Source organism: Periplaneta americana, chromosome 2, assembly GCF_040183065.1.
Source record: "Periplaneta americana isolate PAMFEO1 chromosome 2, P.americana_PAMFEO1_priV1, whole genome shotgun sequence".
NCBI classification, from domain to species: Eukaryota; Metazoa; Arthropoda; class Insecta; order Blattodea; family Blattidae; genus Periplaneta; species Periplaneta americana.
In genome coordinates, this window is record NC_091118.1 from 216660477 (window position 1) to 216678475 (window position 17999).

At 35.5% G+C, this 17999-nt stretch overlaps 1 protein-coding gene across 4 annotated transcripts in view; it reads right to left on the minus strand.

Moving 5' to 3' along the window:
- Positions 1 to 17999, minus strand: part of LOC138695124 (uncharacterized) — a 293372-nt gene that overhangs the window by 248196 nt on the left and 27177 nt on the right. For 2 of the 4 annotated variants that reach the window (XM_069819546.1, XM_069819544.1), the window contains exon 4: positions 2551 to 2790. In XM_069819546.1, the coding sequence (XP_069675647.1) occupies positions 2551 to 2576 (26 nt within the window). In that variant the 5' untranslated portion in view covers positions 2577 to 2790. Of the gene's footprint in view, positions 1 to 599; positions 2791 to 17999 lie in introns of all 4 variants that reach the window. The other 2 variants (XM_069819543.1, XM_069819545.1) reach the window with 1 other exon arrangement.

Genomic DNA, 17999 nt, shown 5'->3' on the forward strand with positions numbered 1-17999 from the left:
CTACACATCACACCAAAAAGTCCACAGTTAAACATCTTAGAACAATACGAAATATACAAACATACAATAACACACCCACAACATATACTTAATACACAATTACAGTTCAATACCCACACATTATTCGACATCATGATACATAGCACACAAACAAACACCCCCACCATAGGAGCAACTCACCCCCACCCCTACAACTGACGAATGCAAATGGCAGTATGCAAGATCAACAGGAACATCAGTAGTTCATAGGATACTGAAGATGATACAGAACCGGCATCTGTCTAAGGTACATAACCTTCTTAAAAAATTTTAACACTTTTAACGTGTGTTTAAACAATTTTAAGTTTTTTAAACAAAATGTTAACATGAACGAGAATCAATGACATCAAAAGTAGCTCGTGATTCAGCCAGAAAACAAGCAGAAGAGAACAGTAATAGAGACAATTTTATAGACTGGAAACTTGTAAAGTGGCCACATTTAAGAAAGAAGTACTCTCAGCCAGGGGCACACACAGGAATTTCTCTTGGGGGGGGGGGTCCAATGAAAGAACGTCAAGTTACATAAATGCACGCACGCACACATATACACACAAACATACCTCTTTCAATTTCTTTTTACAAAACAAAATCCAGTCTTCTTGGCTTTATCTTTAGTGCAGTAACCACATCTTGTGGAGAAACTGTGATATCATGATGGATGTTTAGCAAAGCAAGACCATTTAGACGATCATTTCCCATGGTGTTTCTCAGGTATGACTTTAATCTCTTAAGAGTCGAAAACGACCTTTCACTTGTACTTGTGGACACTGGCAATGTTAATAAAATCTTCAACAGCTCTTTCACATGAGGATAGAAATCATATTCACATGCAATATAGGCTACATTTCCCACACTGACTTGTACTGTTTTCCTTTACAAAATGTGTTCCAGAGTTCAAATTCACATACCAATTCCTCATCTTGGACACAAAAATTAGTATCTACTTGAGAATAAAACTTGGCCAGAACTATAAAATCACTAGCAACCCCATCTTCCTTGATCAGACGCAAAAATTTTGTCAAAATGTTATGTTTAGCAAATCTTGTTTTTATCTGAGACTGCATATTAGATAGGAATGGCAAAAATACAGTCCTCCTGTAATATTCCTCAGCATTATCAGCAGGAACATTGCTGCGGAATTGTGAACGTTGTCCAGATGCACATCGACGGATTCTAATTTCCTCTCCAAGTGACGACAGCTGAGTAGAAACCGTCGAGAATATAGATTTAAACTGGTCTTTTGCTGCATCACTAACCTCTTGTAACACTTCTAAAACATTTTCTACATGGTTAAGTGCTTTTTCCAAATTCATATCTGTCTTCTGAAGGTATTCACTTAAGGTTTTTGTTACACAGAAGAGCTTGTTGATTACGTGAAGGGAAATTAGGAATGCAGGCTTGGTCACTGAAGAATTCAGCATATCGGCTTTGGAAGATACATCCTTGTCAGTCCACAAAGAAATGGTTTTCAATGCAGGGAGGACAGCATCCATCAGTTCCATTAATACCATCACAGAGTCATGTCTTTCTATCCATCTAGTAGCACACATTTGGACGAGTTTGCTTCTTTTATTTTCAAGACAAAGCTCTTTTATACTATTTATTAATACATCTTGCCTTTTGGGAGTGTTGAAAAATTCACACACTTTACCTACAATGCCAATGCAATTCCTGATTTCTGGAACACAACATGCATCTGATATGGCGAGGTTCAAACTGTGAGAAGCACAATGGACATATAAAGCGGCAGGGCATTCTTTAAGAATAAAGGCCTGGGCACCTTGAAACTGTCCACTCATTGCACTTGCACCATCATATCCTTGCCCTCTCATATATTTCAAATCAACATTAAATCGAGTGAGGCTCTCAAGAATTGTTCTAGCCAAATTTATTCCAGTTGTCTCAGAAACTGGAATAAACTGTAGGAATTCTTCTCTGATGCTATCATTTTCAAGGAAACGTACTGACAGAGAAAACTGTTCAGTCCCACTGACATCTACACTTTCATCAGCTAAGATAGCAAAACATCTTGCCTCAGTCACTCTCACTACTATTTGGCTACGAATAATAGAGTTACAGGCTGATATAATTTCATTTTGTGTCTTCCAGCTTATGTAACTTGCATTTTTTCCACAGACTAATAGATGGCTCTTTAAGTTATCATCTCCTGCATCAACACGCTCCCTTAACAAAGCTCTAAAATTTCCCTCATTATGATTTGGTGGATTTTCCAAATCAAAGGGACCGAAGTCCTTATGCCCACGTAATGGTATGCCTTGGCGGCCACAAAATATAACGGTTTTAATTATTGGGAGTATCCTTTGAACATTTACATTCCCTTGCTCTCTTCATGCTTTATCAATCTGCAAAGAAACTGGCAATTCGTTACCTTGTTCGATAGATTTTAATTTAGTGTAAGTATCCACAGAATTCAGGTGATACTGTAACTTTTCATGCCTGTTAAATGTTTCACATGCATGTTTCCAATTGTCAAATGGCTGATTCACTAACCTTCCTGTTGGTGTAGCTTCGTGCATTCCAACCTCTTGAGGTGCAAACAAAACACAGTATTTACAAAATGCACCGTTTTGTTTGTCTGAATAAGCTAACCACTTCCATCGTTGGAGCCATCTCTTTTGGAAACTGAGGTTTTTTTTTTTCTTTCCAACTGGTTTTACTGGGAACTTGAAATTCTCATTCGGCACCCAAATGGAATTTAGTGTCTCAAATTTCTCCCTTGATGAAAGTACTCTGTTAACAAAAGAACTTATATCTTTACCACTAGAGTCCACATTCAGTAATACCGATGTTGGGGTTGATGATGACGATGCAGACGGTTCAAGAATACCTATATTGGCATCATGTTGTAGGCAACGAGTTAGAAAGAGAAGACTATAGAGTGGCCATGTTGTCCTGTACAGCGCTCTTTGCGGTGCCACCGCGAAACACGGCAGATCTGAGCTAAGCGCCCACCTTTGTAAAAATTCGTCTGCTTACAATGTTGTATAACGGAGGTAAGAAGTACAAAAAAAACGAAGAAAAAACATGCCTGTTGTGTGTGCTGCATATAACTGCAATGTCAAAAGGAAAAACACAACTGATATATCATATTTCATGTAAATTTATGAAGTTAAGTCCATAGTTTTGTTAATTAGCAGCATTTTTTTTTCATGCTTAAATGTGTAACAACGCCCGGCATAAACAAAATAAATGGTTCACTGGTAATGTACTTAAACTAAATACGGATAAAACCAATACAATTCCGTTTCAGACCCAGTGAAAAACAAATAGCAATACAATATTAAAACTGTATTTCGACACCGGCATCCTTTATTTCTGCTCCTTCTGTCCTTACTGCTTATACAAGAAGACGATGAGCTGTAGCTTATAAGAAGTTAGGCCTATTTCGAAGACAAACGATTAATCAAATAAATGATTCACTAGTAATAAAGTTAAACTAAATACGGATAAAACCGCTGCAATTCCGTTTCAAACCTAGTAATAGCAATCAAATATTAAAATTGTATTTCGACACTCGCATCCAAAATAACGCAAAACTCTGGGGTAGGTCGTATTGTTGTTAGTATTTTGACTGGAAGGACATGAAAGAACATAATTGAGCACCCACGTGCAATAATGGGGTAAGTATGAATATATTTCGTAACTACTTACCCCATTATTGTACGTGGGTGCTCAATTATACACTAATAATTATCTGTGGTGCCACAGCCCTTGAAAGGCTCAGACAGACCAGCCGGCTGTTGGCCTCACGTTCACATTTCGATAATAATTATACTTTACTGTAACAAAAAAACTGAAAGTGTGTTTTGTCATGTTTCACCCACGTTATAAGCTTGGAGGTAAAGGTTGTTTACTACAGATAGGGCCTACTTTCATTCTATATCTTATGGTATAGTAAATAGTTTTGCAACGTGTAGAGACTGGGAAAACAACTTAATAAAATCATCCGAATCATACTCGTTCATTTTATAGGCAATGTTGCAGGTCGCATTTAAAAGAATCTAGGAATATTAACATTTTCTTCAGTATATTTGCTAGGACTTCTTGTCATACTACATGACAAATTTGCTTAGGTTATTCTTTTAAGCATTCCTTCTAGGAATAGCTCAAGTGTTTTAAATTTAGCGTACATAAGTTTAGATTAAGTTCCTATCACGTATTTGACGAAATACTAGGTTTTTCCACTTCAGTTTAACTGATTTATGCAAACGAAATTAAGACAGCTGACGATTCTAATGTCAGTTATCACAACGCCCACTTTGTTTTGGGCGCATAAGTTCATTACCAACGGTCGTTCAATTTTCTTCAAACATGGCGGGGCAATGACCACTCTATATCTTTCTCTTTCTAACTCGTTGGTTGTAGGTTAGGTACAGTCTCAATATTGCACTTAGCCACCTTTGATGGAACCGAGCTGAAAAAACTGGTAATTTTATGTTTTTGCATTGTGAGCACTTGTGCTAATACTACTATTAAGTTAATATATCACATAACAGTTTTCACAACTTCACATTAATAATTCTTCAAGACACAAATACTTGGAAAATCAAACACAGACCAGTCAAATACCGCCAATACTTATTATAATCAATGATAGATACTTTGGCAACATTGAACTCAATCTGCTAAGCAGTGATGACAACGCGATGGTTGGAACACAGCGAGTACAGAATTGTGCATTCTTTGTTGGCTGATGGCACTCGGCTACATTTTCAGCAGCAGAGAGCTCTAGCTACCAACGATTATAGTAGGATGCCATTAGATGGACTTGGCTAGCAGGAAAAATCAGAAGTGTTACGTACTGTACATGGACGTGAATCATTTCGGTGAAATTAGAGTAAACGGAATTATATGCTATCAACGCTTAAAAATTCAGTAGTAATGTTACAACTTTGGGGGGGGGGGGGTCCGGGCCCGATGGACCCCCCCCCCCCCCGTGGGTGCGCCCTTGTAGGCAATGTTTTAACAATTTTATCTCTAAAATGGACTACCGGTATAGAAAAGATGGTATAAAAGCTTACCCGAATTTATATCTAATATCACAAAGAGTAATCCACCAAGTAATTCACTTATAATTTACAAAAATACACAACTAACAGACCCCCAGGTTATTGCAAACGCCTTTTTAAGTACATATACAATAATATATAGAATCACAACAACTCACAAAAAGTTAGAAAAAACATGAAAAAATATCAAGATGAGCAAAAGAGGTGTGTTTACATGAAACACAAGAGAAGTGTTTGTTGTTAGTTTCACAATCCATGAACTAGATGCAGCTATTGGGACTCTTAAATGCAATGAAGTCTCTGGTCCAGATTTAATTCATTCAGAATTTATCAAGAACCTTGGAGACAAGTTTTACAGTACCAGCATCTGCTAACTGAAAAAGAAAATCATTACCAGTATTATACCCATTTTGAAGAAAGGTAAAACTTCATCTAATATTAATAACTACACACCTATTTCTCTTACAAGCCAGATATGGAAAATATGGAAAGAATGATTGCTGCACGTCACAATTGGTTCCTTGAATCCAACAACTTGTTTTCAAAACAGCAATCTGGGTTTATACCAGGGGCGTGCATTTAGGGCAAGTGGGGTAAGCGCCACATACCCTAGTAGACACACTTCAAATTAATGTATCAATTTTATCTCATTCAGCTTATAGATGAACATTTTTTAAAAAAGTGTATTCTGCACTTTATATATAAGTGTTCTGGATTAACTACATTTCTGCAGTAAGGCAGCTCTTCGTTCACAGCTTGCCTGAAGCCTCATTTTACAGTGCTGGTGCATGCGCAGACAGTAGACAAGGATGGAAAATTTCCTCGTATACCACTGTATTGCCTATACGCCAGTACACAGCAAGAATAAGCGCTGGGATTATCGCTTGTCCAGACTTGACTTCCTGCAGAAGAATACCAGTGTAGAATTTGGCAGTGTGTGTGAAACATGAGATTTGTTTGTCAATTGAGATAGTGTTCAGGATCTTTCAGTTATTTGAAGATTTTGTTTCTTTGTGAGTGACAATTTATGTCGTAGTTTTCTGTGTATAAGCTAAATACGGTATTGATTAAGAATGGGTGATTCATTATGTCCTATTGAACAATTATTGAAACACACATTTCGATTACATTCTTTAGAAGAAAAATTAAACATAATACTAAGTGATTGATCATGTCCTGAAATGCCAACGCTTTTTGCAGCTCATAAAGACAAAGGAAAAGAATATACTCGATATTTTCAAGCGTCCCAACTCAGTGGATTGCAGGAAGTGCGAAATTAAATAAACTCTTTCACTGGCCCTGTCTTATGTTTTCTAAAGAAGAAACAGTTTGGTCTAAAAATAATGGTTATGATAATCTGAAAAATCTGCACAATGCCATTAATAAACATGAAAAGTCACAGGCATATATTTTTAGTGTTTTACAATTTAAGTCATTTGGATCATCTCGAATAGATGTACAGTCAGATTCACAACTTCGTGTCACTGTCGAGCAACACAATGAAATGATGCGAAAGAACAGGGAATATTGAAGAGGTTAATTGATGCAATCTATTTTCTAGCCATACATGAATTGCCATTTCGTGGTCATTGTGAGTCAGAAGAGGCAGTTAACAAAGGAGTATATTTAGGTGCGCTCAATTACCTTGCAAAATATGACTCAGCCATCATCTGGAAACTTCTGCCACGTTCCGCGGAACTTCAAATCGAATACAGAATGATTTGATTCTCGCTGTAAGTGATGTTGTTATGGATAACATAAAACAAGAACTTTCAAAAACGTCATTTGTTGCAATCATGCTAGACGAAATTTCAGACATTATGAATGCATCCCAGCTTTCAACCACTCTTAGGTATGTTGATTCAGAGAATGGTGAGATTAATGAAAGATTCATATGTTTTACTGATGTAAGCAATGATAGATCTGCTAGTGGTTTATTCGAACATGTCCAAAGTATAGCCACTGAGTATGACATAAGCAACAAGCTCGTTGCTCAAACGTTCGATGGAGCTGCTGTCATGGCTGGTCACACAAATGGTCTGAGAACTAAATTTCTTGAAAAATATTCTAAGGCAATATTTGTGCACTGTTTGTCATAAATTAAATTTAATCTTGCCCCAATCACTTACGTGTTTGAAAGAGAGCAGAATATTTTTACAGACTTTAACTGGTTTGGGTTCTTTCTTCAGTAAATCATCCAAAAGAACAACGGCTTAAGGAATATACCTCAAAGAAAATGCCTAGACATGCTCCAACTAGATGGAATTTCACACCGCGTCTTATTCAGACTGTAAAGGAACATAGGGATGAATTCATTGGATTTTTTCAAGACATATTAGAAGACAGTTCTACCTGGGACAGTGTAACAGTTGTTACTGCACAAGGCTTCCTTACATTTCTGACCAGTTTTGAGACATCACTGTTATTAGTTATTTTCAGTAAGATATTCAGCTACACTGACATACTTTTCAATATACTACAGTTCAAATCTTTAGATATTCAGCATTGCTGTGAAAAAATTACAGAAACAAAAAAGACATATCCAAAATCTCAGAAAATTTTGGGATTCTATAAGGATAGAAACTGTAGTTTACCACCATGAAGATGATGGAACTCCAAGTAAATGTCGTCGCACAGAACAAGACCCTGAAGTTGCAAGAAAGGCCCTTTACATTGAGATAATCGATACAATAGTTTTTCAAATTGACGAAAGATTTAGTTCTATGCATAACTTAAACTTTGTGGCTTTGTTACAACCTCAGAAGTACGAAGAATTTAGGGTGAACTTTCCTGCTATTATATTTAACATTTTGAAAGAAAATCAGTCGGACACGTTTGATTTTATCAGTCTGAAAAATGAACTCATTGTGCTCTACTCTTATGATGAATTTTCTGGACAACATCCGTACCAGGTGTTAATACACTCAAGAAAAAACAACTTGACACAGCATTACCAGAAGTCTATAAACTTGGATTACTTATTGTCACTATCCCTAGCACCACAGCTTCCGTAGAGCGAACATTCTCTGCACTTAGAAGAATAAAATCATACCAGTGATCAACACAAAGCCAAGAACGTCTTAACGGGTTAGCACTTCTATCCATTGAAAAGGGACTTCTTCATAAGTGATACAATCTGCCACATTTTATGAAGATGTAATCAAAAAGTTCACAAAACAAGAAAGAAGAATGGACTTTACTTATAAGTACTGTAATACATTTCTACAGCTACTGTCGTTGCTGTTCATCGCCATATTACATGTAAGTAAGCCTAATGAAAGAATGCTATAATATTATTAATTAACATTTTGTAGTACTGTAGCTAAAACAGTCTATATATATACAGGGTGATTCACGAGGATTTACAGTCACTTATGGAGCTTATTTGCGAAGACATTCTGAGAAAAAAGTCATATAAATGTTTGTTCTAATCACAATATTTTCAGAGTTACATCAATTTGAAGTTGTTAGTAAAATACCTTTTTTCTTTAGTTTTACGGGAAAAAAATATTACAAATAGAGAATGAACTATTCAGAAGTGCCATTTCTTTAATTGGCTAGTTTTCTGAAGCTAAAAATAAGCTCCGTAAGGGACGGTAAATCCTCGTTAATCACACTGTATGTATATATATATTTAGAAAAGCTGTAAGTTTCATAAGTCATGACTAATATGTATAAAAGAAATGTCAATAAGAAAACTTCAGAGCTTACCCACACAAAAATTACACTGCACGCCCTTGCTTTATACAATACCACTCACCCAGTGATGATATTCAAAAAGTTTAACAATCAGTAATGTATGTTAAACATATACTGTATATGTCCATGGTAATTGCAAATATTACCTAGAAAAATTTAACAACCGGTTCGTCAATACTGGTGCGAGCCGGCCGAATATCACCACTGCACTCACCTAACGAACAAGTTGTTTATTTCAGTCAGGGTATTAAAGAAGCCATGAACAAAAAAGAACATACTGCAGTTGTTTTCGTTGATTTCAAATCTGCTTATGACAGCATATGGAGGAGTAGCCTAAGCTTGTAGACAAATTGCACAAAATAGGAATCTGAGGTAATATGCTCTGTTAGTTACAAGACTTTATCACACAGCGATTCAACACAGTTAAATATCAGTCATAGTTTTCAAAATACAAACACACAGCTATGGGTGTACTTCAAGGAGCAGTGTTGAGTACAACATTATTTAATATATTTATCAACGATCTTCCTAAATATTTGGCAAAAAAGTAAAGTTTGCATTTTTTGCTGATGACCTCGTCATCTGGATTTCAAAACCAAAGAATAAGCTCAAGTCATTGGAAACCCAAATTAACACAGCTATCACTAAATTGGAATATTGGTGCTCTACTAACCTAATGCAAGTAAATGCAGACAAAACTAAATATCAAATATTCACAAATGTCACTAAACCAGTTAACATAAACATCAAGCTTAATGGACTTCCCTTACAAAGAGCAATCAATTCACAATATCTAGGAGTCATATTTGATACTGGTAACAAATTATCTTGAAAAGATGATATTAATACTGTAATAGAAAAAGCCAAAAAGAGATTAAATCTGTTAAAAAGATTAGCTGGCTGCAAATGGGGAAGCCAGAGATGTACCGGTACACTAAATTCCACTTATATGTACATGAAACCTGTCCTCAAATATTGTAGTGAAATACTCATCACATGCACCCCACAACAATGAAATAAAATAGAAAAATTTCAAAACCAAGCAGTACATTTAATTATAGGTGCAGGGAAATCCACACCAACAGATTCAATGAGACAACTTACTCAACAAAAGCCACTGATACACGACTTTCAAGAACAAGCAGAAATCCGGTATGAGAAATTAATTAGACTGTCTAATGCAGACTATTTGAGAAAATACAAAATCTTCCCTAAGTTACTAAATTAAACACACAAGAAGGATTTATGCAGAAAGTTAAAAGATTACAAATGCATCTCATTCCCCAAACTAACATTGAAATGTCACAAATCCGACAAAATCCCTTGGAATACATAACTATTCAAACTGGAAACAACTTATTGGAACCAAACCAAACCAAATGCTCTTCCCTTAAACATATCCAAAACAACTGTTGTTCCGTTTTCACTACGGTCCAATGGTCTTAAATCTCCTCAATCTTCTTGTAGGCTCAAAATTCGTCATTCTTATTGTTCTTCTTAAAATTGTGAATGTCCTATATTAACCGAATCCTCAGAAGTTAGGTATTTAGGCATTACAATTGACCAACATTTACGATGGAATAAACGTATTACATATTCATGCAATAGATTACGTAAAACTTTATATCTTTGTTATACTTCAGTCATATTTACCAGTCAATATTTTTTTCGTCTCATTTACTTAGCTTTATTTCAATCCATTCTCCAATGTGGAATTTTAGGATGGGGAAATGCTTGTAATTCTAATTTCACTCCACTAATACTTATTCAGAAAAGAATAATTAAAATAAACCAATTGATTACTCATCCGAGCTTTTGTTCACTGATTTTAATATTTTGAAAATTAAACAGATTTACTATATTGCCTTATTAAACTTCATAGATAAAAATCGTAATAAATTCAAATTGTATCATCATAAATATGTAACTAAAAGATCCGATTTTATACGACTAGAGGAAACGAAGTGTTTAACAAGCCCAGCTCTTAGCTATGATACCTACTATGGTCCAAGGTTATACAATAAAATAATTGAAAAATACCCAAATTTGGAAAATTTTAGTATAAAAAATTTCAAAAGTAGCGTTAGGAATTTAATTTTTAAAGAATATACATAGGTTGGATAAAAAGTAATGGCAGCACTGCTGTCACGTGACGATGGTGCATTCGAGAGCTGCCAGCTGTGTGGACATGAACAAGGACTGTTAGATGAGTTAGTGCAGCCAGCGGCGACAATACTCCATCAATTTACTGCAGTGTGTAGAACGTTCACTTTCATAGGGATAGTGCGAGCACCCTACGACCATCCTTACAATACTAGAGCAACATTCCTGGATCAAAATTGAAATGGCACGAGGTCATAGTGCACAAGAATGTTTTCAGGGACTGCGTGAAGCATGTGGCGATGCAGCGTTGCCATATCGCACAGTTGCACGATGGGTTAAAGCGTTCCGCGAAGGCCTTGTTGCACCGGTACCAAAGGGAAGGTGACGACTTTCTTGGACGAATCGTCGCTATGGACGAAACCTGGACTCGCTCGTATGAACCAAACTTGAAATGTCAATCAAATGAATGGAAGCATCCTGGTTCTCCCTGTCCAAAGAAAGTGCGCCCTACACAAAGTGCTGTGAAGATGTTCATTGTGGCATATGACATTGATGGGGTAATACTGCACCACGCTGTACCTCCAAGGCAGACGGAAAGCACGGACTACTGGAACATCCACCGTACTCACCCGATATGATCCATGCAATTACGATCTTTTCACCAAAGTGAAAGAACCACTGCGAGGGACCCGATACAATATCAGAGATGAACTTATCCATACTTTAGGGTGGTCAATACAGAACATCAACAAAGATGGACACGCTGATGGTGTACGACGCCTTCCAAACATTTGGCAAAAGGTAATAAATAAGGGGGGCGACTATATAGAAGGTACGTAAATGTTGTACCCCTGTGAATAAAGCCATGTCAGAAATATCGAACTGTTGCCATTACTTTTTATCCAACCCTAGTATGTTAATTTAATATGTGTATGTATTTGTATGATTTAAATTGTTAAAATTGAAATTGTATTTTATTCCTATAATTGTTTTTTTCTTGACCCACTTTGTGTCAAATAATTATCTTTGTTTGTGTTAAGTATGTGTTTAGATAACTCCCTGAGCACGAGTTTTTTACTCCTTCAGGTAAGAATTAAGAGTGTATTTTTGCACATGTTATTTTACTAACAATAAACAATTGTTAAAAACGATACAAATCCAAACGTAGCAAAATAATTAATAGCAAATATCGTTGTGAAACCTGGCTACACATTTACAGCGATTGATCTTTACTAACCGATTTTGATGCTGCAGGAGCTGGAGGAACTTATAAATTTTTCTCTATAAAGAAGTCAGGAAGGACTCCACACAACTTCTCAGTGCTGCACCCTGATCAAGCAGCTCCAAAAACTGGCAAGAAAATAGTTGTGCAATAGCTTCCAGCGCACTGCGCATTACAGGGAATGAATTGGTGGGCAACTGGCTGCGAAAGGCTGCACCGTAACACAAAACATGTTACTCAAAAATCATTTATTTCTGTCACATTAAATAAAAAAATTCAACACAAACAAAAATTTCTGAACAGAATAAAGGAATCAGCTAAAGATAAATCATGGGAACCCCTCCTCCAAAATATAAACATCATCCCTGAAGAACCAAGAAATTCAGCAGTGACAGCCTTCTACCTTCTGACCGGGCATGATTCTTTGGCAGCTCATTTACATAGAATCAGCATCTCCCTCTTACCCAATTGTGTGTTATGTGGAAAGGACGTAATCATGGATAAGTACCACCTGGAAAATTGAGAAGCCTTGCCTGTTCACCTCAACATCACGGAAAAATACTAGACTGCAAGAGAGCTAATGGCTTCATTGCCATGATACCAGAACTTTGGCTACAAACCAACCAACCAACCATATTGGTTTTCTCTGAATGAGCTGCGTTTTGAGTATTAGTTTGATCAAAAGTGAATATGTGTTGTGCATATTAATTTTGTGTAAAATGGCACATTGAAGTCATTATTTGTAGAATTAAAAGAGAAACTGTAGGCCCTATTCAAGTTGGATGTATGAAACAAAATGTGCTTACAAAGACAGAAGATCGACACCGAATTTACATATTAAAAAAGCACATGGAGGAAAACAAAGTATAAATTTTCAATTTTCATGATATAAGAAATATGCTTCGCTAACAGAGTGTTATGAGACATATCGTCGTTGTTCCTGCAATAACTCCTATGTGACATATTTATCATTTTTAGGTTTTTGCTCTATTAAATAACTTAAATAGTGATACAGCAAATAATAAAATCTCCTATTTGCAATTATATTTCTTTCTTTCGAAAATGTAAGAATTCACAGTCTTCTATGTACGGCTGCCATAGGCTGAATAAATGTGTTTTTTCTTCCTACTGAAAACTTTTATATTTTGCACATAGGAGTTATTGCAGGAACAACAACGATATATGAGTATCTGTATTCTCTTCTGGGGTGAAAATGAGTGGACCTCACCTTCTTGAGGGGTCTGTCACAAAAAGAAATGATAGAAAAGCCGAGAATCTTCTGCTATATAAAAATATATAAAGTAAGCAAATTTTTTCAGCTTAGGCTACCCAGTATTTATACCTTAGCTTCATCACTGATATGTACAGCCCGGATTTTATGTAATTACATATTTTGTTCCTATATACAGTGATGGACAAAAGTATTCGGGAAAGTAATAATTAGCTTTTAAATTACTTGTAGGTGGGAATGTAATGAAGAGAAACGAGAATGCTTCTGAAAATAAATAATTGTATTGTCATATGTTATAAATGTATACAGAAAATAAATAATTGTATTGTCATATGTTATAAATGTATATAGAAAAACATTGTATGATTTGGCTACAAGAAGCTTGGACAAAAGTATTCAAAAATAGACACAAAATATAAACAAAACAAACATTAGTACTTAGTTGCCCACCATCTCCTGCGAATGACTTCTTTCAATCGTACAGGCATGGAAGAAACTAATTTTTCAGTGACATTCCGCCCTATTTGATGCCATTCCTCTAGAAGTTTCTGTCTGAGATCATTTCTGTTGGATATTCGATGTTTCCGGACTCGTTTCTGCAGTTCAGACCACAAATGTTCGATTGGATTCAAGTCAGGGGATTGGGGTGGAGTGTGCAAAGTGTGAGGTGTATTGTAGACAATCCACAAACGAAAAATTTCTGCGGTATGTTTTGGGTCATTATCTTGTTGAAAATAATAATCCCCTAAAAGACCAAGTTTATCTGCACTCTTCTTAAGATTGTCCTGGAATATCTGCATGTACTTGAACTTGTCCAAGGGTAAATTGTCAGTAAATACCAGTTCTCCTACACCAGTGGCCGACATGCACCCCCACACCATGACATCTCCACCTCCATGCTTAACTGTTGATATAATATTCTTCTAGTCTAATTCTGTGTTCGGTTTTCTCCAGACCAAAAGTCGCCCATCAGAATGAAATATATTAAATTTACTTTCATCTGAAAATATAACTTTGTTCCAGAACCCTGCAGCTTTGTCGACAAATTCATTTGCGAACAGTAGTCTCTTCTATTTATTTACCTTACTTATACAGGGTTTCCTCCATGGCACCCTGGCATTGTACCCGGCCCGGTGAAGAGCTCTAGTTACCATTTTAGGATGAACATCTGTACCAAAATCGTCCTGTAAATTAGCTGCTATTTCTGATGCACTCACCTTTGGATTTTTCTTCACTGTCTTAATAATCTCCCTTTCTTCCCTGTTTCGTGGACGACCTGTGCGCTCTCTATTTATTAATGTCTTCCGTTCTCTAACATTTTTTATAATACTACACACTGTAGAACAGCTTCTGTTGACAGCATTTGCAATTTCGGCATACGTCTTCTGTTGTTTGTGTAAATTTATAATACAGTAATTCTTCTTTCTTGAATAGTTGTCTCTTTACCTTTACGTCCCATTACACTAGCACGTGTTACAGCTTTGCGTGTCAGGAGAATATTGTGACTCGTTTGTCTATCGACTGCATCAAAACGATGGTTGAAGCACTAGCGAATGTATACAGCATTTTTACTGTATAGTTTGTCTCCACGATTGCAATATTCGAATAATCCTGTCCTAGCATATTATGGTTCAAACGATTGCTAGTCGCTTTATGTTCAGTTTGACACCGATTTCTCTGTATATAGGGAAGACCAGGTAACTTGATACCCTAAGGGTGAAACCTAACCATTTTTCCCCCATTACTACATATGCTAGTGGATTATGGTGATTTTCTAGTTTGAAGGTTGAATTTTCTTTTGCCAACTTCGTTTCGAATTTCGGTACTGACAAATACAACTGGTAGTGTTTTTGTAACTGTTATGTTGGTGTTACTGTCGTACTCGTTTTAAACGGCGTCAGTAGTGGCGTTCTTGAAAATTTAATAGTTACTAGGTTTCTGAGTCGGTTACTGGAAGATAGTAAAATTCGAACTTATTAATAATTAATTAATATTAGTATTAATATTAATGCACAATAGTTATTTTATGTGTTGCGTTGTGGTTATAATTCCAGAATAGTCAGATAAGTACGAATAAATATAATATACTTGGGCGTGATAATGCACGTGGGTAATCGATAGAAATATTATTTCACATTTTAATGAATTTCTTTCGTGTTTAGATTTTTATTACAATATCAAAAAAATGAAATAGTGTGGCAGTGACTCCTCCAAGGAAGAAAAGTGTGGCATTCAGAGTACGCTTCAGAAATCTGTAGTTCACATGTATAATGAGTTGAAGAAAGAAGGTAATGAAGAAGGAATTATGCTAATGGAGACAGCAATTACAACCAGAATAGCAAAATTATTAGGAGTAAGTATTCTTAAGCATACATTTCAAAGTGGTATTCAGTTTTAGGAGTTTGCACTAATAATTTCATGATTGTGGTCAAACAAAACAAATTTTTAGATTAGGCCTAAATGTTTAATCAAGTCAGTGATTTTCTTTTTTCCAAACTAAATACATTTAAGATACTGTAATACTGCAGTAGCTTAAATACATTTACAAATTAGACGAGCAAATAATCAAACAGCACGAAAGTAAATTTCCAGTTTTCTCTTTTGGTATTAAATTAACCGTTCAGATCACAATTTACATGCCACATCGGCCGAAGAAAATACAAGTCATATTGTAATTATTAACTTGATATTCCAGCAAATATTACATGAATGTTGGTCTGTTATGGTGCTTAAAAATAATTCAGTTTTATATAATAACTATATAACATACTCTATAAAGCATAGGAACGTTGACTCTGGCTAAATAATTTATTCATGACTGGTCTAAGTAATATTAAATATTGTGTTTCTTCAGAAAAGCTACCCCATCCAAAGTACTTGTTAAGATATAACACTCGAGAGGGCGAGGACGCACTACTGGGAAACTAACCATTTCTCTTCGTCCTGGACTTCTCGCATGTTATATTGGTAATTAGTAACAAGTTTGAGGGAGGGAATACAACAGTGCATTAGAATATACAGGTAAGTGTCAAAGGATTTTTGTGCTGAAAGTATTTGTGGCTGTGAACTAAAACCACGTGTTTATCGCTATGTAAATATCACAGAAATCAATTAAACAAAATAAAATTATGCCTTCTTTGATGTAGCTTTTCTGGAGAATTACCTAAATATTAGCCTACTTAAACCTATCGTAGACCCAACCTAACATGTTGATCATTTTCTATTCATATAGCTGTAAATGTTGGTATCATGCATGAATTTTATGATATAACAATTTTTAGAAGTGTTATGTTATTGTTTGATATTACAGCTAGAAAAGTGATAACAAATTCACAGAAGGGGACCCCACTTGTGACACCAGGAAAACATAGACTACGTAAACATCCAGTGACTGATGCTGATGATTTTACGAAAGATGCAATTGCGAGATTTATTTATGACAAGTTACATAAAGGTAGGGAAGTTACAGGAATTATTGTGTTGATTTATGTAATGTAATTCTGATATTAGTCATATGTATAAAAATATGGCATAATTTTCATTTATTGTTACAGGGGAAGTACTAACAGCAGCAAAAGTTGTGGAACATATGAATGATAATTATGAAACATATTTATTTAGAGGATCCTTATCACCGGTGAAAAAAATTTTGAAAGAGATGAAATTTCTATGGAGCAAAGGGGATCCTTATACACATGTACGAGAAAGTGATGTTATTCGTTTTTGAGAGAGTATATAAGAAGTGTGGAGCGTGAGAACCCTAAGCCCGTAGTATTCTTGGATGAGATTTGGATTTTTATGAATGGTAAATTTCAATGTATTGTGAGACATTGAGTGATTGAATTTTTTACTAACAAATAGGTTAACACTTATGTGGAATATGAAATTGCAATTAATATAGGCTACTAATAATGAATTCAGGTGGGAACAACATATTTTGCAATTAATAGTTTCATATTATAACTAGAGGTTAGTTATAAAATTCTTGAACGGTTTTCCTGTGTTTAAAATTTTAGTGTCTCTTAGAGTGTCAATGTGAATTGCTTATCTCTCTCTGTTTTTTTTTAAGTAGGATCACCCACTTATTCATGGAATAAACCAGGTGAAGTTTCCAGTGACATGAATGGTGTTATTCGTAGACCAACAAATGAGGGTGGAAGATTAGATGCCGGAACGAAAGGTGGATTTATACTCGGTAAGTTATATTGATTTATATTTTACATAAATTTGGCAAGAGTAATGTTTTAAATCAGGGTACAAAAATATAAAAACTGGTGACTAAATAAAAACGTGGGAAAGCCTTTCACCAAAGAGGATCTCATGTCATGTTATGTTATGTTTTATTTTCTTTATTTAAATGCTGTGAATTCATGTGATGTAATTATATGCCCAGGCATAATTTTTATTGCAGGTGCTGATTTAATTTTTTCATGCAATTGAAAGAAAAGTCAGGATTACCATAGTGCTATGAATGGCCCTTAGTTGAGAAGTGGGTGCAAACACAGTTGTTGACCTGAGAACATTAGGGCAATGCGTTATTGTCATGGATAGTGCTGCATATCATAGCAGACTTGTGGAAAATCAGCCAACAACAAAATGGAGGAAAGAACAGCTACTGGTGATTGCAACTGAATATAATAGATTTGTTGTACTAAATGATAAGAGTTGATGGTGT